Source organism: Doryrhamphus excisus, linkage group LG10 (genome assembly GCF_037039965.1).
Source record: "Doryrhamphus excisus strain RoL-2023G ecotype Guam linkage group LG10, RoL_Dexc_Guam_v1.1, whole genome shotgun sequence".
In the NCBI taxonomy this organism is placed as follows: Eukaryota; Metazoa; Chordata; class Actinopteri; order Syngnathiformes; family Syngnathidae; genus Doryrhamphus; species Doryrhamphus excisus.
The window spans coordinates 19,193,402-19,221,302 of NC_136366.1; the positions used below are offsets into that span (position 1 = coordinate 19,193,402).

At 43.0% G+C, this 27,901-nt stretch overlaps 1 protein-coding gene across 1 annotated transcript; it reads right to left on the minus strand.

The window, feature by feature from the left end:
- Positions 1 to 44: 44 nt before the first annotated feature.
- Positions 45 to 27,767, minus strand: loxhd1a (lipoxygenase homology PLAT domains 1a). Its single transcript, XM_058064242.2, has 41 exons — positions 26,343 to 27,767; positions 25,079 to 25,193; positions 22,704 to 22,784; positions 22,111 to 22,295; positions 20,226 to 20,324; positions 20,013 to 20,161; positions 18,760 to 18,883; positions 18,431 to 18,681; positions 18,225 to 18,360; positions 17,993 to 18,153; positions 17,825 to 17,911; positions 17,608 to 17,743; positions 17,147 to 17,301; positions 16,912 to 17,072; positions 16,303 to 16,379; positions 15,218 to 15,414; positions 14,970 to 15,162; positions 13,988 to 14,148; positions 13,584 to 13,917; positions 13,330 to 13,481; positions 12,144 to 12,277; positions 11,735 to 11,889; positions 11,564 to 11,668; positions 11,334 to 11,462; positions 10,392 to 10,559; positions 10,134 to 10,315; positions 9,936 to 10,052; positions 9,034 to 9,196; positions 8,807 to 8,961; positions 8,541 to 8,750; positions 6,181 to 6,298; positions 5,895 to 6,103; positions 5,616 to 5,801; positions 5,427 to 5,554; positions 5,248 to 5,365; positions 4,761 to 4,938; positions 2,117 to 2,302; positions 1,863 to 2,033; positions 1,550 to 1,688; positions 1,125 to 1,280; positions 45 to 588 (listed from the first exon to the last, which is right to left on the minus strand). The coding sequence occupies exons 1-41, from the start codon at positions 27,007 to 27,009 to the stop codon at positions 111 to 113; spliced, it is 7,206 nt and encodes a 2,401-aa protein (XP_057920225.2). The 5' UTR covers positions 27,010 to 27,767; the 3' UTR covers positions 45 to 110.
- Between the last annotated feature and the right edge of the window lie 134 nt (positions 27,768 to 27,901).

Sequence of the window (27,901 nt, forward strand, 5' to 3'; positions counted from 1 at the left end):
CAATGAATTTATAAAACATTACAACACAATTGTTGTGGACATGGTGAGCTTAAAAAGAATGGCACGTTGACTTTCCTGACCAGTATTGTCACGTTACGACACGTAGACTACTATTTCGGGTAGAGGACTCTGACAATCTGTCCATCGGCCCTCTTGGTGTCCAGCCACTTGCCGCATAGAAAAATGGTGGTGACCCCGTTGGCCGTGTTGGTGACCTCCACGCGGTCCAGCAGCCAGCCGGGGTGCAACCCCGAGTTGTCGTGCTCCACCCGAACCTTCTGCAGCTCGCCCATGTCCAGCATTTCCAGCAGAAAACGGTCCGTCTGCTCACGCTCAAAAAGATTGCGGAACTTCTGCCGAAGCCGCCTCTGTCCCGAATCGCCGTTGGAGCCGAAGATGGTGACGAAAACGTTAGCGTCGGTGCCCGCGCCCTTCTGGTCGCCCGTGATGACGATGATCTCGTACTTGACGGGCACCAGGCTTCGAGCTTTACTCGCGAAGCTCTCGATGGACTTGGTGCACTCAAAGGTCAGGAAGTCGTCCCTTTTCGGGGACAGGGGGACCAGGGCCTTGCAGCTGAAGATGTACCTGAAGGCCACGGAGCAGAGAAGCATCCAAATAAGAAAAAAAACATTCTGTCATTTGTAGGGAGATAATATTTATTTACACTCCATGCACGGTAATCCCTGAAACTGAATTTCCAAGACGTAGTATAACGTAGTCATAGTAGTCGTAACGTAGTATTTAATGCATAAAAACCTTTTTACAATCTTCCAAATACGGTATTTAACATTACTAGAGCCCTCTCAACATGAAATAACACCCCTATAATCACCTTTATATTCATATTACCCAATGTAGTAGATATGGCGATCAATTGTGTTGCATGTCTCACCAAAAAATGACTAACCAATGTAGATCGGGAAGACCTGGGTTTGCATGTTCCGCTCACGTTCCAAAAACATGCATGAACCCAGGTCTTCCCGATCTCCTGACTGTGTGGCCTTCATGCTAACCACTGAAACCTCTTCAAGTTGAAAGTCAACACTTTTGGTGGTGGACCAAAGCAAACTCATCTAAAGTCCAAACACTTCATACAGTAAATGCAAGCGCTAGGATCGTACTTGTTGCCCAGCTCCCTTTCGGTGACGACAATCTCCTCCACATGCCAGTAAATCTCTCCCTTCACTTTCTTTCCATCCTTGGACGTGTGGCCCACGCATATGCCGACGATGTCGCCCAAGTTCTTGGATGTAAACTCAAACCTGTCGACGTTTCCCCTAGATAGGAGCAAGAACACAGGCCGCTTCGGGTTAAACCATCCCTCACACAGTGGTACCTTGGTATTGGTACATCCCGGTTTACATCTCTGTTACAATAGGACAAAGATAAAAGTGATGTTCGATGTGTTTTTCTGGTTGTCGTAATGGAGTCATTTGATTGTCATGATTTCTTATAAGGAAAATGTCAGTTTTTGTGTGATCACAAAAAAAACACTTCTTCAACAGTGTGGATTATCATGTCAAGAATGGAGAAATCCAGCACCTACCGCAAGAACCTCTTCTTCTTCGACGAGTTCTCCATCAAAAATTCCTTGGATCGTCCCTTCCTGCCCTCCAGGACTATCCAGGCGTTCTCTTTGGTTTCAGCTTCATCCGTGTCTCCGGTTGTGACGCAAATTTCATACTCTTTGGGAGAAAATACCAAAGGTACGGTAAAAGTTTTAAAATGGTGGATGTGACTGTCAATGCGTGTTTTCTTTAGCTCCTTATCGCTTTTACAACATCGGTTGTGTTGTTGCTATGTTGTGTTAATAAATGGCCGTGTCCTCCAATAGTTAGGTAAATAATCCCAACACTTACTGGTTTTCTCATCCAGGTCCAAGTATTCGTTGTTAGCGCACGCCAGTTCTCTCATGATCTGTCCGTCGCCGTCGTTTTTGGCCAGCCAGCGGTCGCAGGGGAAGCGAAAAGTTTTGTCCAAGAGCTCATCCTTTACGTCGATGTAGTCCAAGTGCCAGCCCGGTGAGAGCCCTGCATGGGACCACGATGAGGAAGCCAAGAGAGGATGAGTGCTAGCTGAGAGCCGATTAGCACGTTTTATCTAAGACGCGGACCTGCGTTGTCGTGCCACACTCTGACTTTGGAGAGATCTCCCAGACTCAGGATGTCCACAAAGCGAAAGGTGTCCACTTGTTTGCGCTCAAACTTGTTGGACCTGTTGCACTCCTTCAACGCCAGAGTCCCCGTGTCTCCATTCTCTCCGAAAACGATGATCCATACATTGGCGTCGGTTCCAGCCCCTGTAGGGAACATGATCAAGTGGTTTAGTGACTGGTCTAATTGCATCTAATTGCATTGCATCATTCCCAATCCATTTCTTTCCCACACAAGAAAACGAGTTAATATGAGCTAGCTAACAATGCACGTCATTGGGACTGATGATAACATATAATAGTTACAGTATCTTGCCGTATTGATCATTTAAAACACAACCTGAACTTTTTTTTTGAGGCGCACTGATACACATACTTATGCTAGTTCCTTCAATAACAACAGCAGCAACAACACTTACAGCACCACTCTCCTCGGGATGGCTGTGTCTTCCAGCACAAGACGTGTGCTCCAGTCCTCAGGTAAAAAAATACTGACGACAAACGAGCATCTTGTTGAGTTTTTGCAGTGAAATTGAGAGCTAGATATCCACTATTCCAGGTCTGTGAATGACGCTGAGACTAGCGATGAGCTAGGCGTTGTATTAGTACACAGCTGTTAGCAACTACAATAATAATAGCGCTGTAGCGTGGTTAATATACAAGTCAGTTATGTAAATATAACACCGTTGGAGTTCTTTTTTCGAGGGCTATAGTGTCAAAATTTCCAATCGTGTCGTTAGCTAGCTCATATTAACTCATTTTCTCGCACTATAATGCACAGAAAAAGGAAATAAATATGTGTTCATATTTCACATAAGGATTGTGAATGATGGACAAAATTCCCTAAAAGTGCAGTTCTCCTTTAAGCTGAGATGCAGTTTTTTCTTGAAATACAGTACATACAACTTCTTGGAATATCTCCATGTGTTGCTTTACAAAATATGAAAGTGGCCCTTGCATCCACTGCACTAACCCAAATGAATGGTTGACCTTTTGTAGCGTTTCTCAGGAAAGTCTCCCAAGATCACATTGACAGATGATTAGCTTCCAGCCACTGTGAGAAGACAGAAGCTTGAAATCCTCCATCATGTATTATTCATTGCAGCGGAAATGAAAGGGAGAGCAAAAGTCACCCGTGGTTTAAATGAGACGTTAGAAGAGAAGAGCGGAGAGTCAAATGTGAACGTCCTTTCTGATTCGCTTCCTGTCTTGCTTTAAGTGGTCCTCTCACGTCCGTCTCTTGTGGACTTACGCATGCAGCTCGGCCTCTCACATCGGAATGCAGATCAGCCTGCAAGGATCCCGGAGGAGTCCATTACCCGATGTTGCCTACGTAATGTTTCAGTCTCGCTCATTACTTTGGCAGGACTGCGTCTCAGCTCGCAAGCGGCTGCTGGAGGTTGCCGGCGAGGCACTTTGAAGTCGACTCAGGCTCCTCGCCTCACTGCCGTATTGATCAGCTGCTGGCGAGCGGGGAGCGGGAACGCAGCGTGTGTGAGGAGAAGAAGGGAGCAAAAGGCGAGCGGAGGATTTCTTTCATTGCCGTGGTGCAGTCAGACCTTGACTGCTTCCGATAAACAGGATAAACTCTGCACAAGGTCGGGTAAAGTGAGGATAAACGCAGCATAGATTGGATAGCTGCTTGGGATTCCGCAGTCACAATGGAACTGGACCACTATGGTACCACTGTATTGAAATAGACTATTGTATAATCATTTATAACCCACAAAGCATGCTGGGAAGTCCATGTGCTCATCTTCCTAAAAGGAAGTTACCCAGCATACCTTGCGGATTATACATTTCTATTGTTTTGCATGTATATTAGTCAGTCTTTATTTGGATGCACCATGAGTGAGGGAGGCCTCTGATGACCTACTGTTGGTTTGTGTTAGACCAGGGGTCTGAAACCCCGCTAGTTTGAGGCCCCCACCTTGATACCAAAGTTTCATGTTGAAATGACAGCTTAAAGCTGTGTGCACACCGGACACAATTAACATGATTTTGCCCGGCCCAGACTGTTACCCTACCCTGTTACCCCGCCCTGTTTTGCTTTGGATTAGCAATGAAGCTAAAGGCTTATGACGCTGGGTACAAACAAATGCAGGAAATGATTTGGAATAAAAGGGAAAATCCACGTCAAGATAAAGCATCTCATCAAACATGTTGTTAAAGTTACCACACTGCTCCCAGATGGAACTGAGTACCATGCTAACTTGCTAATTGGCTAAAATGATTACGTTCCATTCATGTTCATGTTAAAGGTTAAATAACTGTTAATACTGTACATTTCAATCTGAAAAAAATCATTTCTCTACCAACTGTATGTGGTTTCTTACGTTTTTCTTATTTGCTGTTTAATTATTATTTCACTTATTTATTACTGATTGATTGATTTATTGTCTTTATTCTTAGTTTGTTTATGTATTTTTTTTAATCTTAGTTTGTGTATAGAAAAATAAAAATGAAGATATTTGAGAACAGTGGAATGTTTTATAGTACACACTAGTGTAGTGAATACATGACATTTAACTCTTACACGCTCTTTAGCAAGGCCAGGACTGGGTTAGATCCCCGTGTATCCTGGACTAGGTGGCTTGTGACATACCTGCAACATCACTGGTCTTGACCTGGATCACATAAGTGGTGAGCTCCACCATCATCTCCTCGTCCACCATGGCACCCAGCTCGCAGATCATGGTCCTTTTGGGTCCACGTGTCCTGGACAGCCACTCTTCGTAGGTGAACACGGACACTTCCTCCGTGGTCAGGTTGCGCATGATCACCTGCATCACGTTATGTGAAGGGTTATGGGAAGACCTCAAAACATCAGCTGAGAGCCTCCGGTTACCCACTCGGCAACCTTTCATGTCACCGTGGCTCAAACAGGACTAAGCAGGAAACAGGAACTTTCCCCTGGAAAGAGAAACTTTATCCCGGGACTAGGAACTAGGAACCAGGGAGTTGACCCTGGAACTAGGATGTTTACCCAGTGTAATGGATCTTTAATTGGTCCATTTGGTATTTTTATTGTAATTGTGTACTATTTGTGTACTTCCAGGTTACGCTACGTATGTTGGGTAAGGTTGACTGACCTGATCGAGGAACCAATCAGGTCTGCTCCCGGAGCCGTCAATGCGAAGCCTCATCTTCCTGAGCGGGGCGATGTCATCAACCTCCATGTTAAAAGTGTCCTCCTGACCTCGCTCGAACCTGCAGATGCACGGTTGAAGAACTTCTGGCATTGGAACAGTGTGGTTTCTTTGGGTCTAACCTGTCCTCGTTCTTCTGCAGCAGCATCTCTTCGGTGCTGCCGTTGGCGCCGAACACAGACATGAAGATCTGGGTGTCTGTTCCTGCGTTTTGTACATCCCCAGTAACCACGGTGACTTCATAAATAACCTATGAGAGATCAGCTCTTGTCATCTGATGGAATACCGAAGAAATTCTGGATGTTGGGTACCTTCTGGGAGATGGAAACGACCTCTGCATCCAACACGTTGAACATTCTCGCAGTCAGCCCGTCACCGCGATCTTTGGCCAGCCAACACATGCACGCAAAGATATATTTGACCCCTTTGGTTGGCACGGCAACAGAGAGTTCATCAACCAGCCAGCAGCTCTCGGGCGTGGCTCCATCATGGCCGAGCTGCAGGGGTCGTAACCGTGGTTTGTGTAGAGTACGATCACTCCAGTTCAGGCGCTATTATTATATTATTATTACGAGCAGGTGGATCCTCACCTCCACCTTTTTCATCTCCCCGACATCTGAACCGAGGCACTCAAAGCTCTCCAGGGAGCCGGCCTGGAAGCCCTTCCTGCCGTCTGGAGGGTCCAGCCACAACCTCTCCGTGCGGCTGTGATCAGCCCCGATGATGATCACGTACGCCCTGCTGGTGGTGGCGGCGTCTCGCTCGAGTCCGGTGCACAGCGTGATGTGATACGGTACGACTAAGAGCGAGGAAGTTCCGCTTAAATCGCTGCTTCAAAGATTACTGCGTTTCTTACTGCTTCTTTATGGCTCTTACCGGGAAGTTCCACTTCCTGTACCTCCTTCTTTTTGCTCTTTTTGTTCATGTTATTGTCGACGCTCTTCAGAGCTGGTTTCTTTTTGCTGCTCAGGCTCTCTCTGATGCCCTCGTAGCCCTGATGTAGTACAATTTGGAGTTCAACCAACATACCATACATCAGTCTGTTGATCTACCACAATAATATGATATGTTGAATTAAAAATACCAGCAATTTTTAGGTGACATTAAAAAACTAGATCAATTAGATCAATTAACTACAGATCAGAATTAATTACCTCTCCAAGCATAATGACTTATTAGCTTGAACATGACCACAATCAATGGTGTCTTCATACGCTCACTGCCAACACGTACATGTACGTATTCTTTGTTGTAATACCTATAAGACGTATCACTCTGAAGACTCCTTCTTGTCCCATCTGCATTGTGTATATTGTCGCATCATTGTTGTATTTAGTGTTATCACATACTACAGTATTAATTGGCCCTGTACCCTAGAAAGCGCCCATGAATGATACGGGAAAAGGCCCAAATGATACTGTGTCAAAGCCCAGGGCAGTGATACTGATAAACTATAGAGTTTAACCATGTCCAGTATCAGCCCCCGTAGCTGTCCAATCAGAGCGCGCTGCTCTGGTATCGAGAAACAACCAATCAGAGAACAGCGCACAAGCGTGAACACACAGCGTTTGTTTTGCTGCCGTCTGTGCTCTGTCAACATGTCAGCGGTTGACACTCCCGGCGAAAGACAAATAGGGAAAATAGCAAACAGAATATTAGAAATGGAACGTTTTATCACCATTAATGAGGAGGACACTCTTGAAATGATCGAAAAAACTAAAAATGCAAATACAAGTCGGAAAACCAAGGGCGACCTCAAGCTTTTTTCTGAATGGCTCATCAACTGCAAGAACGAACGAAGACTAGTAGAAAGTATTCCCCCGCCTGAGTTAGACAAATACGTGTCTATGTTTATTTTTATTCATCAGAACAGAAAATGGGGAAGAATACGAGCCTGATTCTCTCAAATCAAAATTCAACTCTCTGGCACGTTACATGATGGAAAAACGAAAGCTAAACTTCCATGAAGATATAATACAGTAAAGTCTCGTTATATCGATATTGTCGGGAGTCGGAAAAAATATCAATATAACCGGACTGCCGATATATCCGATCCTGCGCCGAACTGCATTAAAAGTGGGCAATAATGCACTCGACATTGTTCTATAGTATAGAACACCGATTCCCGCACTTCCTGGTTCACAGGTCATGCTCAACCCGCCCCACATAGCTGGCCAAACACATGCCTGCAACAGAAGAACCAACGAATGCCAGCATGTACATATGAAAAACAGTGATTATTGCAAGCGATAAAAAAATATCTGAATACAACACAATTAAATACATGTATTTTTACGCTTGTGTCTTCGTTGGAATAGGTGTGTATGCTATGTCAGTTGGTTCTTCTGTTGCAGGCATGTGTTTGGCCAGCTATGTGGGCATGACCTGTGAACCAGGAAGTGCGGGAATCGGTGTGTGTGCTGTGCTCTGTGAAAAATAAAGTTGACTGGAAGCAGCCGTTCGCCGTGTTCTTTTTTGGTATTGAAATCCTTAAGCAAAGATTGATTTAAGCTGCTTTTGTATCGATATAAGCAGACCAAAAGGGCATCGTAGTAACCGGATTATCATAATAACCGGGTATCGTACTAACGGAACTAATTATATCATAAAAGACTAGAAATTTGCCGGGAAATGAAAATAGTATCGTAATAAGCAGGAATTCGTTATAACCAATATCGATATAACGAGACTTTACTGTACATGTAATAAACTGAAACTGTTTGCCTGATACCAGACAAACCATGTGATGATCTTATTATCACATACTATTCAATCATGAGCTTATTATCACGTACTATTTAATCAAAAGATCATTTTGTTTATTACATGTATTATATCTCAACAGTGTAAACTGTGTGTTCACGCTCGTGCGCTGTTCTCTGATTGGTTGTTTCACGAGCACGATACCAGAGCAGCGCGCTCAGAGTGGACAGCTCCGGGGGCTGATACTGGACATGGTTAAACTCTAGATTTTATCAGTATCACTGCCTTGGGCTTTGACACAGTATCATTTGGGCCTTTTCCCGTATCATTCATTCATTCCGTATCATTTCTAGGGTACAGGGCCAATTAATACTGTAGATTGTGATAATAAGATCATCACATGGTTTGTCTGGTATCAGGCCCAGTATCATGCCCCCGCGTGCCAGACAAACCATGTGATAACCTCTAAGTATCATCCAGTGTTCAAATGAACGTAGCAAATGTCTTGACCTTTTCTGGGTATTTGGTGTTACCTTGACGTAGAACACTCTCTCGATGCGTCGGTCTTCCCTCTTCCTGGAGAGCCATCGTTCACATAAGAAAAGGAACACCTCCTCCGAGTCCACGTCCAGAACCTCCACCTGATCCAGGTACCAGTCGGCGCTCATCATGCTGTTATCATGGCGGATCTTGATCTTGAAAACCTGCCCCAGGTCAACAGCTTCTATAGTGAACTTGTCCACCTGCGAGGAAAAAAAAATGATTTCACGTTGACACCATCCTTCCATGTTCTTCTCACCGATCCTCGCTCAAACTTGTTGCCGTTGTTCTCCGACTTGCTGAGCTTCCTCTCGCCGGTATCCCCAAGGTCGCCGTAAATGGTGAGAAAGACTTTGGCGTCCGTCCCGGCCCCGTACACGTCGCCCGTCATCACTGCCACTTTGTACGTGTGAGCTGCGGTACGGACAAGCGGACAGCGTGAGAGCTGTGATTGACAGGTCATCTGTCAGCTGTTTGTTTACGTACTCTCCAGGGCGTCCTCCACCTCAACCTCCGTCACCTTCAGGCTGCCGTCTCGAGAGAGCTTCTCGGTGATGATGTCAGAGGGCACCAGCTCCCTCACTGTCTCGCCATCGTCCTCTGACTTGGCGAGCCAGCGCTCACACGGGAAGATGACTGTCTCCGAACCCTGCGAGAGAATCAAGGACACCACTTTCAATATTTTATTCATCTTTTTTTTTTGCATTAAGTATTTAAGTAAGGATTTTTCTGTATTTTCTGTATTTTTCTTTTCTATAAATCGACTGCAAACTATTTTTTTCAGATGATTAATAAAGCAGAATAGTCCATCAATTATTTATATTTTATTTTATTTATATTTTCTGGAATTTTCAGGATTTTCTTATTCCCCCCCCCCATTCCCCTCACATTATTATTATTTAGAGGCATTTATGTATTTTTTATATATATGATATACTGAATAACCAATAATTGTAATAATGTAATAAATAAAATATAGTTTTTATAATAATAAAACAATAAAAAATAAAAACAAAGTTTTTTCCTCACATGCTAAATATAATAATTTAATCAATTTATACACAATATACCAATAATATTTTATGAAAAATAGAAAAAACATATTATATTAAAATAGAAAATTAAATATATTAATTCAAAAAATAATCTAAAAATATAATATCAAATAAACAATTAAAAATAACTTGAAAAATAGTACAAAAACACCCCCTAAAAAGTGAAAAGGCTCAACTGTTGAAACTAATAATGGCACAAAGCTTTGTCTTGAATTAGCCTTTTGACAAAATAAAGAATATATAGAATGGTATGTCTAAAAATATGACAGCGGCCTCCTGCACCCTTTGCTTTGCAATAACTATATATACTCAAGTATTCAATCAAGGACGCACCTTCCCCTTCTTGAGTAGACGTCGGATCTCCACTCTGTCCAGATGCCATCCCGGGTTGATCCCACGGTTGTCGTGACCGATACGGATCTTCTCGATGACCTCCCCGACGTCTTCCAGCTTGAGCACCGGAAAAGAGGCGGTGACAGGTGAGGGTGGCATGACGAATCGCCAAGACTGGACTTGACAAGCACGGAATACCTCAACGATGAACATGTCCTCTGCTCCTCTCTCAAAGTACATCCTCCTCTCCCTCTTGTTGACACACAGACGCTTCTGCTGGGTGCACACGGCATCCCGGCCGTACAGGACCATGAAAACGTCCGCATCTGTGCCGGCTCCGAACACGTCACTCGTGAAGATTTTGATCTCATAAGGCACAACTGGAAAAAACCAATACATGCGTTCAGTTTGATTGGACGAACACTGGGGTGATGCTGATTGATGGCAAGGATTTACATGGTGTGTAAACTTCTGTTTGGAGAGGATTTGGGAAAAGATCCCGCATGATGGCGCCGTCGTCCTCGCCTTTATCCAGCCAGCGGCCACATGGGAAGCGAAGTTTCTGTCCCAGCGAAGGAGCGTCAATCTCCACCCAGTCGAGGAACCAACCGGCTGAGCCTCCACCTGAGTTGAGTTATTGAGTTAGTCCTTCATTATTCCCATAATTGTGTCCCACAAATATATCCTACTTTTTTTAAACTAATTTATATACTCATTTAAAAAAATACCTACTTCCGTTTTTCCCATAGCTTCATCCAGCGAGCTGCATATTTACTGTCTTAACACTGTTCCACAAGCTGTACACTGACTACTTTACATTGTATGTAAGTCAGAGGTGTCCAAACTGCAGCCCAGGGGTCATTTACGGCCCACGGCACATTCTAAAAATATAATTTAACAAGAAAACTGAAAAAAACCCCACCAACAACAATAACAACTACAGAATTTTTTTTTAAATCAGCAGTAATTTCCAGGAATAGTGACAAAAATATTTAGAGAAAAGTGTATGTAAAAGTATAAATTATTAAAGTATTAATATTATAAAAAGGAAAAATAATGCCATTTTAGTAGCATAAAGTTGACACTATTTGTTTTTAATATTACATTAAACTTTATGAAAAACAAACAAAACAATCAGCACAACTGTCATTTTTGGAAAATAGTTATCATGTTAGGTCAAAATATTATGAGAATAAAGTCATAATGATGAGGAAAAAACAGTAATCTGACAAGAATACAATACAATAAAGTTGGAATATTATGAGGAAACAATGTCATTTTGCTAGCAAGTTGAAATATATATATTTATATATATATATAAAGAAATGAAGTCATAATATTAGAAACACATTTTTGGAAAATTTGGTCGTCTGAACCAAACAAAAGCCTGACCAGTACCGTGGTTGTCGTGTCCGATGCGAAGCTTCTTCAGCGGGCCGATGTCCACCGCCTCCACCGTGAACTCGTCCGTCATACCTCGCTCATACTTGTTTTTGTGCGTCTTCGAAGACTTGAGGTTAATTATCCCTGCAAAAAGCAGAGTGAGAAAAACCCTGAATGTAACCCACGGCCTGTTTTGATTGACAGGAATGTGAACGCAACTCTTGCGTGAGATGCAGTTCATCTACCTGTGTCATCCTTGGTGCCGTACAGGATCAGAAAGACGTTAGCGTCAGTTCCGGCGTACTTCTTTTCACCGGTTTTTATCCTCACCGTGTATGTTGTGGACATGGCTGACAAACCCACATCAGAGTGTGTTTATTGTGAGCTTTGACTCTTTCCCCAAATGCACATCTCACCTTTTTGCTCCAGGCCCAGGGTGGCCTCGGAGTCCTCCTCATCATCGTTGTCATCGTTCCTCTTCATGAAGGCCTCGTCCACAGGAACCAGCTCCCTGGCCAGCTGGCCGTCATCCTCGTCCACCGCCAGCCATCGTTTGCATGGGAAAAAGTACCTGCAATGGAGTGAAATGGAATGCATGCACATGCAGTACCGTGTAGCTCCACATAGAGGCGCACTACAACATGATGTATTTTGTTTGCTATTGTGCATGCTGTTCTGCATCTAAAATACTTTTACGTTTTTGTACTCAGCTTTAAAAATATATATACATTTGAAGGTGTTATTTTTTTACTACAAAGTGAAAAATGACAAAATTTGTACTTTTTACTGGACACTATATATCATGACACACTGTCAGGCACCTACGTGGAATCATCCTTGCTGTCCACGATCTCCACCCTGTCCAGAAACCAGCCAGCCCCAGCTTGGCTGTTGTCGTGACGGATTCTCAGCTTCTTCAGCGTTCCCAGGTCCACTGCCGTGATGCTGAAAACGTCCACCTGGGTCACACCGGACAAAATGTCAGCAAATGCCACATGTGACTGACTCACATTGCAACATTACAACTTGATTTTTCTCACAGTTTTGCTCCATTTTTCTTGAAAAAAAAACATAGGTTTATCCTTGCAAAGTTACTGTTTTTTTAAAAAGGATTTTGCTAATTTGTTCTCAAAAAAATTATAGCTGTATTCTTGTCACAGTACCATTATTTTTAACATATATTTTAGTAGGAAAAACATAGATTTATTCACGTAAGATACATTTTTTTTCTCATAAATGTATTACTTTTTTCTGAAAAAATGACTTACATTTTCTAATAGTTTTGCTACATTTTCTTGAAAAAACTTTATTCTTGTAAAATTACATCTTTTTTAAAAATGCTGCTTTTTTCAAAAAAATTATAACCTTATTCTTGTCACATTGCCATTTTTTACATATTTTTTACCACTTTTTGTAGCAAAAAAAACACTGATTTATTGTTGTAGTATTAAAACTTTTTTCTCAGAATTGCATTACTTTTTTGTGGAAAAACAGAAGTCTTGTTGCAACATTACAACTTTTTCCTCATAGTTTTGCTACATTTTCTTGAAAAAACTTTATTCTTGTAAAATTACATCTTTTTTAAAAATGCTGCTTTTTTCGAAAAAATTACAACCTTATTCATGTCACATTACCAATTTTTTTACATATTTTTTACCACTTTTTATTACAAAAAAACACTGATTTTGAAAAAAAAACACAAAATTTTGTCATAATTGCATTACTTTTTTGTGGAAAAACAGAACTCTTGTTGCAACATTACAACTTTTTCCTCATAATTTTGCTACATTTTTCTTGAAAAAAGCCCTATTCTCAGCACATTAGCATTTTTAGTTTTTACACTTTTACCACTTTTTGTGGGGAAAAAAACATTGATTTATTGTAGTAATATTACACCTTTTTTCCTCATAATTGTATGACTATTTTCTTTCTTCTTGCAAAATGACATCACAAGTTTTGTGGTGGAGGGGCTTCCATCATCTGACCATTCCATGGTCAGAGGTGATCTTACCTGGCCTTTCTCAAACTTGTTCAGGTTGTTTGACTTCCTGAAGAGCCTCTCGCCGGTGTCGCCATTCTCCCCGTAGATGTTGATGTAGACCTTGGCATCGGTCCCCGCCCCCCACATTGTCCCGGTGAACACGTGGACATCGTAGGAGTTCACTGCCACGGGGAAACAAAGCGTTAATCATCTGACATTTCCAGTTCTCCGAGGTAAGTCAGGCTGAGAGGAAGGAAATGTCATCCCAGTCACGTTCTGCTTACCCTCCAGGTCTTCATTGTCCTCAGTCAGCAGTTCCACCACAATCTCCCTGTCCTCTTCATCCCTCGCCAGCCAGCGGTTACAAGGGAAGCTGAACGTCTCCACCACTTCCTGTAGCTCCTCAACCATCTCCACTTCCTCCTCCTCTTCTTTCTTCTTCTTTTTCTTGTCCTTCTTTTTATCTTTCTTGCCGTCCTGCTTCTTCACCTCCACCTGCACCATGGCTGTGGTCAGGCGCTTGATGTCCACCGACTCCAGGAACCAGCCGTCCCCGATGCCCTTCCCGTCGTGGTAGATCCGCAGCTTGTAGAGCCTGCCGACATCCAGGGCTTCCATCTGGGTTGTGGAAAAAGGCGGTTAGAGACAGGGAGTGCTCTCAGAGAAAAATGGCGACTTTGATACTCACCTTGAAGATCTCGGTGGTGCCGCGTTCGAAATTATTGGAGCGGCTCTTCAGCGGGAGAACTTCGGTTTTTCCTTCATCTCCGTACATCTGACAGAAAACGTTGGCGTTGGTGCCTCCTGTACGCACGTCCCCTGTTATCACGCTCACTTCATAGTTGATCACTGTTGGAGAAGATGTGGTGGACCAGAGTGACGGATTCTTACACACGTTTTGATGACCAGGATATAAAACAATCCTGAACATATCACGGTACCTCGGTTTTTGTCGTTAATCCGTTCCAAAAGTTCAAAGAAAAACAAAGACGCACAAAAATCGAGAAGATTTTTCCCTAAATAAGATAAAAACAGGGCTGCACGGCGGACGAGTGGTTAGCGCGCAGACCTCACAGCTAGGAGACCCGAGTTCAATTCTACCCTCGGCCATCTCTGTGTGGAGTTTGCATGTTCTCCCTGTGCATGCGTGGCTTTTCTCCGGGTACTCCGGTTTCCTCCCACATTCCAAAAACATGCTAGGTTAATTGGCCACTCCAAATTGTCCATAGGTATGAATGTGAGTGTGAATGGTTGTTTGTCTATATGTGCCCTGTGATTGGCTGGCCACCAGTCCAGGGTGTACCTCGCCTCTCGCCCGAAGACAGCTGGGATAGGCTCCAGCACCCCCCATGCTCGTGACAATAAGCGGTAGAAAATGAATGAACGAATAAAACAAAAATAATTCATCCACTGAAGAATAATAAGATTCGAGATTCGGAGATTGGAACCCAGGTCTTTGACTGATTGATCACCATTATTTTATAATTAGCATCATAACTCCTCCTCTGTCATTTGCTAACTTGCCCAACCTCTCCACAGGTGGCTGCCATATGGGAGTGACAGGCAGAAAAGCCTGTTGGTTTGCACTATTTGCATGTAAGGCAGCTCATCTTTTTCACACTTTTGTCTTATATTATTATTTTGTCTTATATATATATATATATTATTACATTTCTCCATGTCCAGGATCTCGCTGGGATAGATCTCCACCTCCACTTTCCCGTCAGCCTCATCTTTGCAAAGCCAGCGATGACTCGGGAACATGTACTGCAAGCCGTGGACCGGCACTGAGATCTGAACACTGTCCAGGAACCAGCCGGCTCGCAGGCCTTCGTTGGTGTGGCCGATAAGAAGGCGGTTGATCTGCAAAAGCGTGAACTTTAGCACCGTGAAGAAGAATCTGAGTCTGTGCACTTGCCTTCCCGATGTCATAGGTCTCAATGGTGAAGATGTCTGTGCGACCGGTCTCAAAGTAGTTCCTCAGGTCATTGTCGGAAACCGCCAGGGTTATCTTGCTGGTGTCGCCCTTCTCGCCGTACAGCTTGACGAATACCCTGGAGTCGGAGCTGGCCCCGTTCACGCTGCCCGTCTTGATCGAAATGTGGTAGCTGACATCTGCATATGGGACATTTCAAAGAGGGCATATTTGTACCACTTTTTGTAGCAAAAAAAACACTGATTTATTGTTGTAGTATTAAAACTTCTCATAATTGCATTACTTTTTTGTGGAAAAACAGAACTCTTGTTGCAACATTACAACTTTTTCCTCATAGTTTTGCTACATTTTTTGTAAAAGAATTTTGCTAATTTGTTCTCAAAAAATTATAGTTGCATTCTTGTCACAGTACCATTATTTGATCAACATATATGTTAGTAGGAAAAACATAGATTTATTCATGTAAAATTAAATATTTTTCTAATTTTTTCCGAAAAAATGACTTACATTTTCTCATAGTTTTGCTACATTTTCTAGAAAAAACTTTATTCTTGTAAAATCTTTTTTTAAAAATGCTGCTTTTTCGAAAAAAAAATATAACCTTATTCTTGTCACATTACCATTTTTTTAAACATATTTTTACCACTTTTTGTAGCAAAAACACACTGATTTATTGTTGTAGTATTAAAACTTTTTTCTCATAATTGCATTACTTTTCTGTGGAAAAACAGAACACTTATTGCAACATTACGACTTTTTCCTCATAGTTTTGCTACATTTTTCTTGCAAAAAAAACAGTATTTTTTTGTAAAATAATTTTGCTATTTTTTTTTCTCCAAAAGCCGTATTCTCGGCAGATTATCTTATTTTATTTTTACCACTTTTTTGTAGGAAAAACATTGATTTATTGTAGTAATATTACAACTTTTTTCCTCATAATTGTTTTACTATTTTCTCTCTTCTTGCAAAATGACATCAAAAAGACATCTGCAGATGGGACATTTCAAAGAGGATGATGATTAAAAAAAAACAAAAAAAACGGTGCCTTGCTTCTGAAATGTACTCACTAAAGAGACGCAGGCCATCTCCGGCTGGAACCAACTCCCGGACAATCTGCCCATCATCCTCATTGCGGTCCAACCACCTGATTTCAAAGACGTTAGTTGAACTAGAGAATAACCTAATCTATGAAATAATGACACAATCAATCCAAAGTTTACAGACACTAAAAGGACAAGTGACTTTTCCAGATGTAACGCAGCACTTGCAGCTTGGCTCCAGTTACTGGAGGAGACAGCTGTCTGACCACTGTGCATTTAGTCCCCATTTGTAAGGTGATGCCTATCCATCACCTGCCTAACTGCCTAATGGCAGGCAACTGGAGAGCTGTCTCACTGCAGCAGGGCCAATTTACTGCACTTATGAGGCCTTTAGGGCTGTTGTTTGGGAAAGCAGGAGGTTGGTGGCTTGGATCATTAGGAGAAAGAGAGGATTAGAGGAAGTAAAAACAAGATGGGGCATGATCCTTGTTTGGAACCCTGCAGCTTGTACAGTGATGTGGTTATTTCATGGCTAAAAACTGCATTGCTGCTTAGAGTAGTTTGTATAAGGAAGGAACTGACAGCTCTATGTGGTCTAAAAATGGATGAATAAAAAGAAAAACTGTATATCCTTGCCTGTAACATGGGAACTCAATGGCTAAGGACTCTGGCTGGCCTTCCTCCCTCACCATAACCTTATCAAGAAACCAACCACAACCTCCGCCGCGGCCGTCGTGTCCGACTCGCACCCTGTGGACGCGGCCCAAGAACACAGCTTCAATGAGAAACTCATCATGCTGAAGAACAGAAGAAAGCGTCAAAGCCAATCATGGTGCATTGATTGCACCGCGACCATCATGACTGTACTCACATTGCCCTTTTCAAATTTGTTGACGTTATTTTTGCTCATAAACATGAGTCGTTCCCCAGTGTCACCAAGGTCGCCGATAATGTTGAGGAAGACGCTGGCGTCGGTGCCGCCTCCACCGACGTTGCCGGTGCAGATGGTGACACGATACTTTATCACTAAGGTGACAAAACATGCTCATGTTCATTCGGTTCAATTCCATTTGAAAAAAAGAGTCTCAAGAAGACCTGTCGTCTTATATTTGGGGGGTCTTTCATTAAGTTTTTTTCCCAGTGGATCTCTGAGTTGCAGCTGCATCTCTCCCGGTCACTGGTGTGTGTGTGAGTGACAGGAAGAGAAGCTCTGACTTGCTTGGGATTATATTGTGTTGCTATACTACGCATGTGTAAATGTCTCCACCCCGAAAAACCCGGACTTATATTGGGATCAATTTTGTAGTTAGCATAACTTTTAGTGTTTCATACAAGGTAGCGGCTCCTCGCAGAGGGCTCCGGTCGCCGGCAGCTCTCTGACAATCTCATTGTCGTCTTCGTTGATGTCGAGCCAACGGCCACATTCAAAGGAGTATTTCTCCATCGTCAGAGTCTTCAACAAAGAAACCTGCAAAAGTCACAGATTCAAACGTTACCGAATACGTGGGCTTGCTTTGAAAGATCCCACCAAAGCACCGATCGGCCTCACCCTCCCTAAATGCCAGCCAGCGAACGGATGTCTCTTCTCGTGCCAAATGCGCACTTTTAGAAGTCTTCCAATGTCGGGCGTTTCAATCTAAAGGGATTTCCGAAAAATGTGAAGCAAGAAAATGTCACCACTTGGCGGTTTACCGTGCTGGATAATCCGGGAGATTACCATGAATTTGTCAAGGCGACCCTGTTCAAAACTGTCCGAGTTGTTTTCCAATTTGACCTCATCCGATTTGCCATTCTCGCCATAGATCTGCAGAAACACCTGAGCATCCGTTCCTGCACCCTTCACATCGGAAGTCCAGATCCACAAGGACCACGGGTACTCTAAAGTTCAAGATTGAGAAGATGCGACTTGATTTGAATCATTTCATGGATTTGAATCTTTGCACACTCACTCTTCTGCTTCCTCTGCCTCAGGGAGAGCATCTCATAGAGCTCCCTCTCAATGAGGCCGTCGCCCTCATCCTCGTCCAGCCACATCCCGCAAGGAAATGTCTGTTCGATCCCCGTGAAGGGACAGTATATCACCACCTGAACAAGAAGCAAATGGCGTTGGGTAAAAGGCGCCTATTTGATCCAAAATCACCCAGATGTCTTGTACCTTCTCACAGTACCACCCTGCACCGACGGCCCCGTTGTCGTGACCGATGGTGACCCTGCTGAGGGGGCTGATCAGTTCGCATATTTCCACATTGAAGATGTCAATGAGTCCACGTTCAAAGGCGCCCCCCTCCAGGAAGATTTTACCACTGTTCTTTGAGCCCTTAGCGCCGTGCATGACCATGTGTATTTTGGAATTGGTGCCTGCACCTCGCACATCTCCGGTCATCACTTGTACGTTGTACACGATGCCTAGCAGCAATAATTTAATAATGACATTGATTGCTGTGGCTTTCAATTGCAAAAATGGGGGTTATAACGTGTACTTACCCATTGGCTGCAGCGATCCAACCAGTACGTCTCTCTGGATTTTACCATCATCTTCATCCATGGCAAACCAGCGATTGACCGGGAACTCGTACACTTCTTTATTCCCGATGTCATCAATCGTAACCTGAGCAGGCAAACACAATGTCCACATGCTAGACGTCGCATGCTAGTATGCTGGTATTAGCAACGGGGCTAACGTTGAAGGTCAAGGTTGTCAATATTGTCATGATGTTGTTGAATTATGCTTGCACGGCGAGCATAGTCAGCAAGACACTGGTGTGTGTGAGAGTGACGGGGAGAAAAGCTCTGACTCACTTTCTTAACAAATTTTACGGTAACACTTTACAATAAAGTACACAATATTGCAGTGGTTCATGAAGAACAGGGGTCTCAAACATGCGGCCCGCGGGCCAAATGTGGCCCGCAGGCCACTAGTTTGAGCCCCCCGCCTTGATATGAAAGTTTAATGTTAGTGCGGCCCGCACAAGTTTGATATGGATGCTGTATGGTATCATGTACCCAGAAAAAATTATTACATTTGATTAATGTTCATGTTAAAGGTTAAATAACTGTTAATAGTTAACCTCCCTATCCGTGTGGAAGTGGTAAGTTTTTGGCTATTTAAGTTTAAAGGAAATAACTTGAAGGCTACCGTTTAGGTCGCTAGCTCTCTAGTTTGCGAGTTAGCATGTGTCTCAAGACCCTGCAGTTGCGCAATATGTTGTAAATAAAAAGAGTATAAATGTGACTATAGTCGTGTTTTGTCATGTCTACAGGGCTCTAATAATGTTTTGTTCATTTTAATCTGAAAAAAATCATTTGTTTACCCACCAACTATATGTGGTTTCTTAAGTTTTTATTATTTGCCGTTTTATTATTATTATATTTATTTATTACTGATTGATTTTCTTTATTCTTGATCTTATTTTGTGTAGAAAAATAAAAATGAAGATATTTGAGAACAGTGGAATGTTTTATCAGAGCTTTTCTTGTAGAAAATCAGAACCAAAGCAAAGTTAATTCATTATGCGCTTTTTTTTTTTGTTTTTTTTTGGAAAACCTGATGCGGCCCAGCCTCGCCCAGACCCTAGCTCCAGTGGCCCCCAGGTAAATTGAGTTTGAGACCCCTGATGAAGAATGAACCACTACTCATTAGTTCCTCAGTAACTACTCAATTAAATTTTGTATTGGAAATCGCCTTGAAATTGAAGTAGTCAAGAAATGAGTAAGTATCAGGTGAGTAAGTATCACACCTTGTCTAGAAACCACCCGGCGGATGAACCTCTGTTGTTGTGGCCGATGGTGATTTTCCTCAGCCTTCCCAAGTTCGGCGCTTCGATGGTGAACTTGTCCTCGGAGCCGCGTTCAAAGTTATCTTTGTCGCTGTCCAGCCTCCGCTCCCCTGTGTTCAGCATGGACCAGTTGAGAAGTGTTCCATTTGTCCCGCGTGTCATGTGGTCACTCACCTGTGTCACCGTTCTCTCCAAAGATGTTGAGGAAGACGTCCGCGTCAGTCCCGCTTCCCTTCATGTCGGCGGTGAACACGCTCACGATGTATTTATTTACTGCAAAAATAAGCAGGGCACCATTTATATCAATACAGTTATGAAGACAATAATGCATTTTTTATTGACACCGTCAGGTATTGTTATGTGGGATGTTTTTGTCTTTTTGGCAGCAGGCAGCTGATTGGCCCCACCCTCTCTGTGTGCAGGTCTCTGCTCATGCTGCCCCCGTCCGCTCCATGCTCGCCTCCACCTCCTCGTCCACCTCCTCGTCATGCTCCAGGCCTATTCAGCTGCTTTTGCCGGCATGACGCTGGGTTCTCTTCCTGGTATCTTTTAGGTTCGTATTCGTCCTGGTGTGAAGAGGCTGCCCTGTTTTCAGTGTTGTTTTGTTTAGAGTCTTAATGGTGCTTTTTTTTCTTATTTGGGGACTTCTTTTTTTCTTATTTAGGGGTACCAATGACGTGACAGGACGTAGAAATGCAAGACAGGCAAGTGATGTAATAGCTAATGTTATATAACACAGGGTCAACTGATCGACCACAAATCTTAATTACTGGAACTAATACATCATCTTTGGGCGTTGATCTACAGCAAGCCGGTTTCCAAGTTAAAAATTCATAACCACGTGTTTGTGTCTTTATCCGAGCGTCACGTTCACAAAGCATGAGGCTTGATTGGCTGGAGGTGCTGAGGTATTAGATCGCATTGCAGCAGAGAGCGCACCAGGATTACACTCCAACGGATTTCAATTACAACCTGAAACGGTGAAGTGAGCCCAATGCTGAAGCGTGCATCTTTTAGTTAAACGTCAAAAGCACTAGAACGTGACATTCATGCATATATATATACGTACATATATATATATTTTTTTTTACTGTTGCTGGGGTTTAAATGGTTCCTTCTGGGATCTAAAATGTCAGAGATTTTGAGTTCTACATACAAAAACAACACCAGATTTAATTTCCTGCCTTCTTGGCTTCAAGTCAGGGGTCCCAAACACGCGGCCCGCGGGCCAAATGTGGCCCGCAGGCCACTAGTTTGAGCCCCCCACCTTGATATGAAAGTTTAATGTTAGTGCGGCCCGCGCAAGTTTGATATGGATGCTGTATGGTATCATGTACCCAGAAAAAATGATTACGTTTGATTAATGTTCATATTAAAGGTTAAATAACTGTTAATAGTTATCCTCCCTATCCGTGTGGAAGTGGTAAGTTTTTGGCTATTTAAGTTTAAAGGAAATAACTTGAAGGCTACCGTTTAGGTCGCTAGCTCTCTAGTTTGTGAGTTAGCATGTGTCTCAAGACCCTGCAGTTGCGCAATATGTTGTAAATAAAAAGAGTATAAATGTGACTATAGTCGTGTTTTGTCATGTCTACAGGGCTCTAATAATGCTCTGTTCATTTTAATCTGAAAAAAATAATTTGTCTACCCACCAACTATATGTGCTTTCTTACGTTTTTATTATGATTATTATATTTATTCATTACTGATTGATTTTCTTTATTCTTGATTTGTTTATTTATATTTCTTCTTATTTTGTGCACAAAAATAAAAATTAAGATATTTGAGAACTGTGGAATGTTTTATCAGAGCTTTTCTTGTAGAAAATCGGAACCAAAGCACTGAAAAAGTTTTTTTCTATTTTTAATAAATGCGTTTTTTTTTTTTGGAAAACCTGATGCGGCCCAGCCTTGCCCAGACCCTAGCTCCAGTGGCCCCCAGGTAAATTGAGTTTGAGACCCCTGCTTGAAGTCATTCAGTCATTGGTCGGTCTGATGACATCAGTCTAATCATGTTGTTATTTTGCTTTACATTTTGTGTTGTGGTCTCCGCAGTGACTTACATTTGGGGACATCCATCTGGTTGAGGCTGCCGAGCAGGTCCCTGACAAACAGGTTGTCGGCTTCCTCCCGACTCAGCCAGTTGTTGCAAGCGAAGTAGAAGCGCAAGTGAGGCCGGCTCATGTCGGTCACCACCACCCTGTCCAAGAACCAGCTGGCGTTCATGCCCGTGTTATCGTGCTCGATCCTGAGAGAAGTCAATACAGTCAGGGTACGTTCATTGTTATGGTGTGGTATATTTGTTACATTTCAACATGCCCGAAAAGGAGTAGGTAGAAATGGAGCTTATTTAATCCTGCCCATCTGTTACTGATGATTCATTCATATCATATAGGTGAAGGAGAAGGAAAAATAAATAGATGAATGCCTTTTTAAACAGCTTTCATTGACATGGCGGTCCGCTGGCAGTGCTACAACGTGCTAACACCCAACAACAGCTGGAGCTTAACCCTCCTGCCACGGGATCAAATCCTGCGATGGGCTACACGGCTGGAAAATAAGTGGCAAGTGCTCCGGTGCGACCCCGCCGTTAAGCCGCTGTTATCCTATGTTAGCAGCGACTTAACCATTTGACACTCATCCCACTGGACTTTACCTCAGTTTCTTGAGAGGCCCCACGTTGTGTGTTTTAATACGGAAAACATCAGTCTTATTCTTCTCAAACGCAGTCCGGCTTCTGCAAACGGGGGAGACATGAGTTATTACAATCCCGGGTAAAATAAAAATGGGATTACAAGGCGAGATTGGGGGCTTAGCTGGTTTTATGTTACAGGCTACATTTAAAGAGAATGCTGTGGAACCTCGAAGGTTGAGCTTTTGACACAATTTTCCCATAGGAATTATGATATGTGGAGAAAAACAACTTAAATGCATAACGCAACGGTTATTTCCTTAGCAGATAAGCTACACCCCAACTTAAATGTCCTGGTATCTTTGAATGCAACCCCACATTGCGTGATTCAAATGTCCTGCTGCTATTAATGAGACTCATGTTAGGCAAATAGATATTCATGGTGGTTTCTTTTAGCTTGATTTTAATGTTCAGTTCCTTTGTAGCCATTAAATACGTACATTCCATGTCCTGTCATTGCTTTCTGTTCATAAAATACAGTAAAGTGGGCACAATTCACACATATCGGCGTGTAAGAGTAGGTAGTGTACAATAAAATACATCTAGTAAAATACATCTAAATGTATTTATCATCTAAAATATGCATCTAAAATACAGTAAAATGGGCACAATGTGTAAAAGTAGATAGTGTACAATAACCGTGCAATAAACCCGTTGCTTGTGCAACCTTTATACAGCTGTATATAGTGTATATACTGTAACTTCCTGATTTGTATTACCTTGATTTTACACGACAGTCTTGAGAGCTCTTGTGCTTTCCAAGCTGTATTCATGTCTCCAAATGTTATTGTTACTCGACCTCAGATGGGGTATTGTGAGATTCAACTTTGGAGGTTCCACTGTCGTTGTCTTTGTTTGATTCAGCCCACCAGCCGTGCCAAGGTTTGTATAATTAAGGTGCACGGTGTCATGTACTAAAGAATGGAACCCTGTCCAACACACATGAATGGGTTGCCCTACTTCTGCCACCTGTGGGGGAATAAGAGCGTACAGGGCGGGTGGTGGTGGAAAGCAAACCCAATGCAAATTCTTTGGAATTCATGCAACTTATAAGTTCCACTGAATTTCCAAAGAGTTGCACACTCCCTCGCCCGTATCATGTTGTTTGGCAAAGCGTGACACAATACAGGCGGGATGTAATATATAAGTATATATCAGAGTAAGGTGAAACTCCTGCTATTTCATCAGCCGCTGTCACACAGCATGGAGATACTGAATACATGCTGCGCTGAGCATGCCGACTGAAGCGGGAGGGTAAGGTGTGGGTAACATAAAGTAAGGATGTCCTATTCTGTGCCAGGTAACCCAATCTGTCAATCAATGTGCGACTGACGGTCATTCGATCATCCACAGAAATGACATCGTGGTCTTCTTTCATTTGCCTCTGAATGGAAAAGAAGACCGGCCATGTCACATGTCCTGTAGTTCCGCCTTACTCCAAATATTCTTTGTATAGAAGAGAGCTAGGCTGCCTGCTGTGGTGGCGCTTTAACCCTTTATAGAGGCTGATAGGGTTCAAATGTTGGGAAAACATGCAATGTAACCCAATGAGTGTCTGGGGGGGGGGGGGATTTTTGGGTGCCCTATAAAGGGTTAAATATTCGATCAGTATTGAACAGGAGTGCTCTCTTATACAGTGTTGCACAATACAAACCAACACAAGGAATAATAAAGATTTATCAACAGGTTTGAAAATACCTCTTTTCTGTGCTGAAAGATCAGAGGGGAATAGAACATAGTCATGATTAAGTGCATACACAAATATGAAGTCATTGCCTCTCGACACAACAGCGGACTCTCGGGAGTCAATGATACATTTTCAAGAAAAAAAAACACAACATTGAAGCAGACAAGATGGGTTTAACGGTCCCACATGATACCATTTACAGCTCACAAGTCTAAAGCTGACTGGCAAAGCTCTGGACTTTAAGATGTGTAGCAAAGCCTTTTTTTTCAAAGCTGTCCTCAGTTATATTCTTTCATTACATTACTATTATAGTCCGTGTTAACAGACTCGTATTACCTGTGCTGCAGCAAGCCACCTACATCCAGTCTTGCAGTTCTAACACTTCAGGTGAGGTTTTATTCCGTACAAAGTAAACATATCGGCTTCCCGACATGCATATCATCGTCTGTCTATGGTTTATATTATTTTGGTGACGTTTGGCGGGCCAAACAAAAATTGCACAGAAAAACATTTCGGCAGAAAAACTAACAACTTCTAGAAGTAACAGCTTCCTGGAACCAATTGTGTTCGACTTCCAAGTCCACTGTATGAAAAGACACAAAGTCTGATTCTTTTGTATTGTATTAAGAACCCCAAATTATGAACCACTCACTTGCTTGCCAGGTGCACCTTGGGAGTGACGCCAAACTCTCCGAAAAGGGTAACAAACACATTGGCATCAGTCCCAGCTCCTTTGACATCACCGGTGATAGTGACCACCTCGTATACTAAAATGAGAAGAAAAATCCAGTTTAAAAAGTGATGTACTTGATACCAGGACACAAACCCTTGAGTTGCGGTAACAACATTAAAAGTTGAGCAGGAGATTAGTCAACGGCAATTCAATAGCCCTGTTGCGTTACACCACTCCTCACAGGGTTATGTAAGAAACAGTCTTACTTTGTCTCAATGATGGATAAGAAATGCAGTGTTCGATTCCCCGATGTGGAGTGACTTTTAGCCATTTGCAAGAGTCAAGCAAAAGAATGATAAAAACCTGTACATTGTTATCATAGACTCCATAGTCCTGCTTCCTAAAGCTTGGTGTTTTATCTTCAAAGCAACGTTAAGGTCCAAGCTGCATGGTGGATCAGTGGTTAGCACCCAGGCCTCACAGCTAGGAGACCCAAGCTCAATTCCACCCTCAGCCATCTCTGTGTGGAGTTTGCATGTTCTCCCCGTGCATGCGTCGGTTTCCTCCCACATTCCAAAAACATGCTAGGTTAATCGGCGACTCCAAATTGTCCATAGGTATGAATGTGAGTGTGAATGGTTGTTTGTCTATATGTGCCCTGTGATTGGCTGGCCACCAGTCCAGGGTGTACCCCGCCTCTCGCCCCAAGACAGCTGGGATAGGCTCCAGCACCCCCCGCGACCCTCGTGAGGATAAGCGGTAGAAAATGAATGAATGAATGTTAAGGGCCAGAACTGCTCTGCCCTCCATCTTACCCACGACTCACACTGGATCCATCGTGGCTGCGGTCCTGATCCAGTCCATCTTGCATCCGCTCTCACTGCAGGAACTGCACTCGAGGGAGCAGATGCGATAACTTGCCTTTATACAGGAAGTTCTTGTAAACAATCGGCGGTGTCGTGAATCTCGGTGTTTTGGAGGCCTTTGACTTCATACAACGAGTAAGTACTGTATCTGGATCTTTTTTCATGTTTATTGTGATGAAATTGAGCGATTGCGCCCGCGTCTGTGACATCTGCAGTGCCCGAACGGATTTTTTTCGTTTCTCAGCTGGTGTGAGCCTACAACAGGCATCTTACGAAACGCTTCCGGCAGCCGCAATGGATCCAGTGTGATCCCAATCCCAGCCCGAGATCCCAATGATAGGGAACCAATTTCTAATTCCGTTCTAATAAACCCTCACCTTTCTTCTTGTAGTAGTCGTCCTCGTACCCGTCCGATGAGTCTGTGTGGTAGTTCAGCAGCTCACTCTGGTAGATGGCCGCATGGTCCACATGCTTGTTTTTGGACTTCTTCCCCTTTTTCTTTTTATCCTCATCGCTATCCGTTGACCCCTTCTTGGCCTTCTTCTTCTTCTTCTTCTTTGAGTCGTCTTCCTCCTGGTCCTCCACCACGGGCTCCTCTCCCTCATTGTGAGATCTTTTCTTCTTCTTGCCGTCTTTGGACTTCTTCTCTTTCGAGACCACCACGTCACCTTCCTCCGGGTTCTCTGAGGAGGGTTTCTTCTTCTTTTTCTTCTTTTCCTCCTTGGTCCCCTCGCTCACGTCCTCTTTGGATTTCTCCCTTTTGGAGGGGGTGGTCGGGTCATTGTTGTTCTGCTCACTTTCTTCCCTCTCAAGCACATCTTCTTTCTTTTTCTTATTTTTGTCTTTGACTTTATCGCCCTCCCTTTTCTTCTTCTCTGAACCGTTTTCGTCAGAGCGCTCTGAACTCTTGTGTTTCTTCCTACTCTTGTCACCGGTCCTGCTGCTGCTCCTCTTCTTCAACTTCAGCTCCTCTGATTCCTCCACTTCCTCGTCAACCTCCTCGGTTTCTTCCAAAGTCCTTGATTTTTTGTCTTTTGACGGCATCTTCAATGCTACCCCTTCCCTTGGATTTACTCTTGTCAGACCGTCTTTGGGTTTCTGGATGAGCAGGGCAGCTCATTTGAAGAGAGGTCCTAGTGTGGCCTTCAGGACAGCCTGGACTTATGCAGCTCAGACAAACAGATGGAGTAATTTCAAACCAACCTGGCCGGAATGGTCGTACAACCAACGCACTGCACTCATGAAAAATTAGGCGCCTCGGCACGTGACCATCGGGAGAAAGCCGTGTGAAAAAGGAGCCTTGCACAGAGAACTTATCCTCACCCTCCATTATTCATGGTGTCAGGATCGCTTTACGGGACAGGGGTGTCTCGCTTTTACCTGCACTTGCCCATCACACTTAACATGAACTCGCCATTTACGCCAACGAGCTTCCTAAATGGTCATAAACGTCACTCTAAGCACATTACAAGTCCAAGGAACTGATTTACTGTACAGTGATGGTGCCATCGTCAGATTGAGTCTGGGTCCTATTTTGTGTGAATTCAATGATGGCTGAATCATGTTTCTAGATTTAAGTTGTTGTCACTACTACACAAGCGTCACTACTAACTGAAGAAATGTAATGTAATGTAACACACAATTTTACAGAAAATTCCTAAAACTAATCCAAAAACAACTAAAAACCCACGTGTTTAAATCCGTTTTTAATGTCTAATCTTTTATACCTGACTGCTGTTTCCCACTTTTAGCCTTGTTTTTAGCTCTAAATGAATGTATGAATGTTGTATTTTAATGCATCTTTTACTTTGAGCATTTTGAAAAGCGCTATACAAATGAAATGTATTATTATTATTATGTAGCCACAAGTTTAAGGGAAAGAGTGGCTAGTGGTTAGCATGTTAGCCTCACTACGACCAGCAACAAGAAAGTAAGT

Excerpts from the sequence above, each read along its gene's own strand:
- loxhd1a (XM_058064242.2), bottom strand. The coding sequence starts at position 27,009 with ATGCCGTCAAAAGACAAAAAATCAAGGACTTTGGAAGAAACCGAGGAG. Across the intron at positions 18,884-20,012 it reads CCGGGTGGTTTCTAGACAAG|GTTACGATTGATGACATCGG; the intron begins GTGTGATACTTA and ends TTGCCTGCTCAG. Across the intron at positions 12,278-13,329 it reads ACAAGTTTGAGAAAGGCCAG|GTGGACGTTTTCAGCATCAC; the intron begins GTAAGATCACCT and ends GGTGTGACCCAG.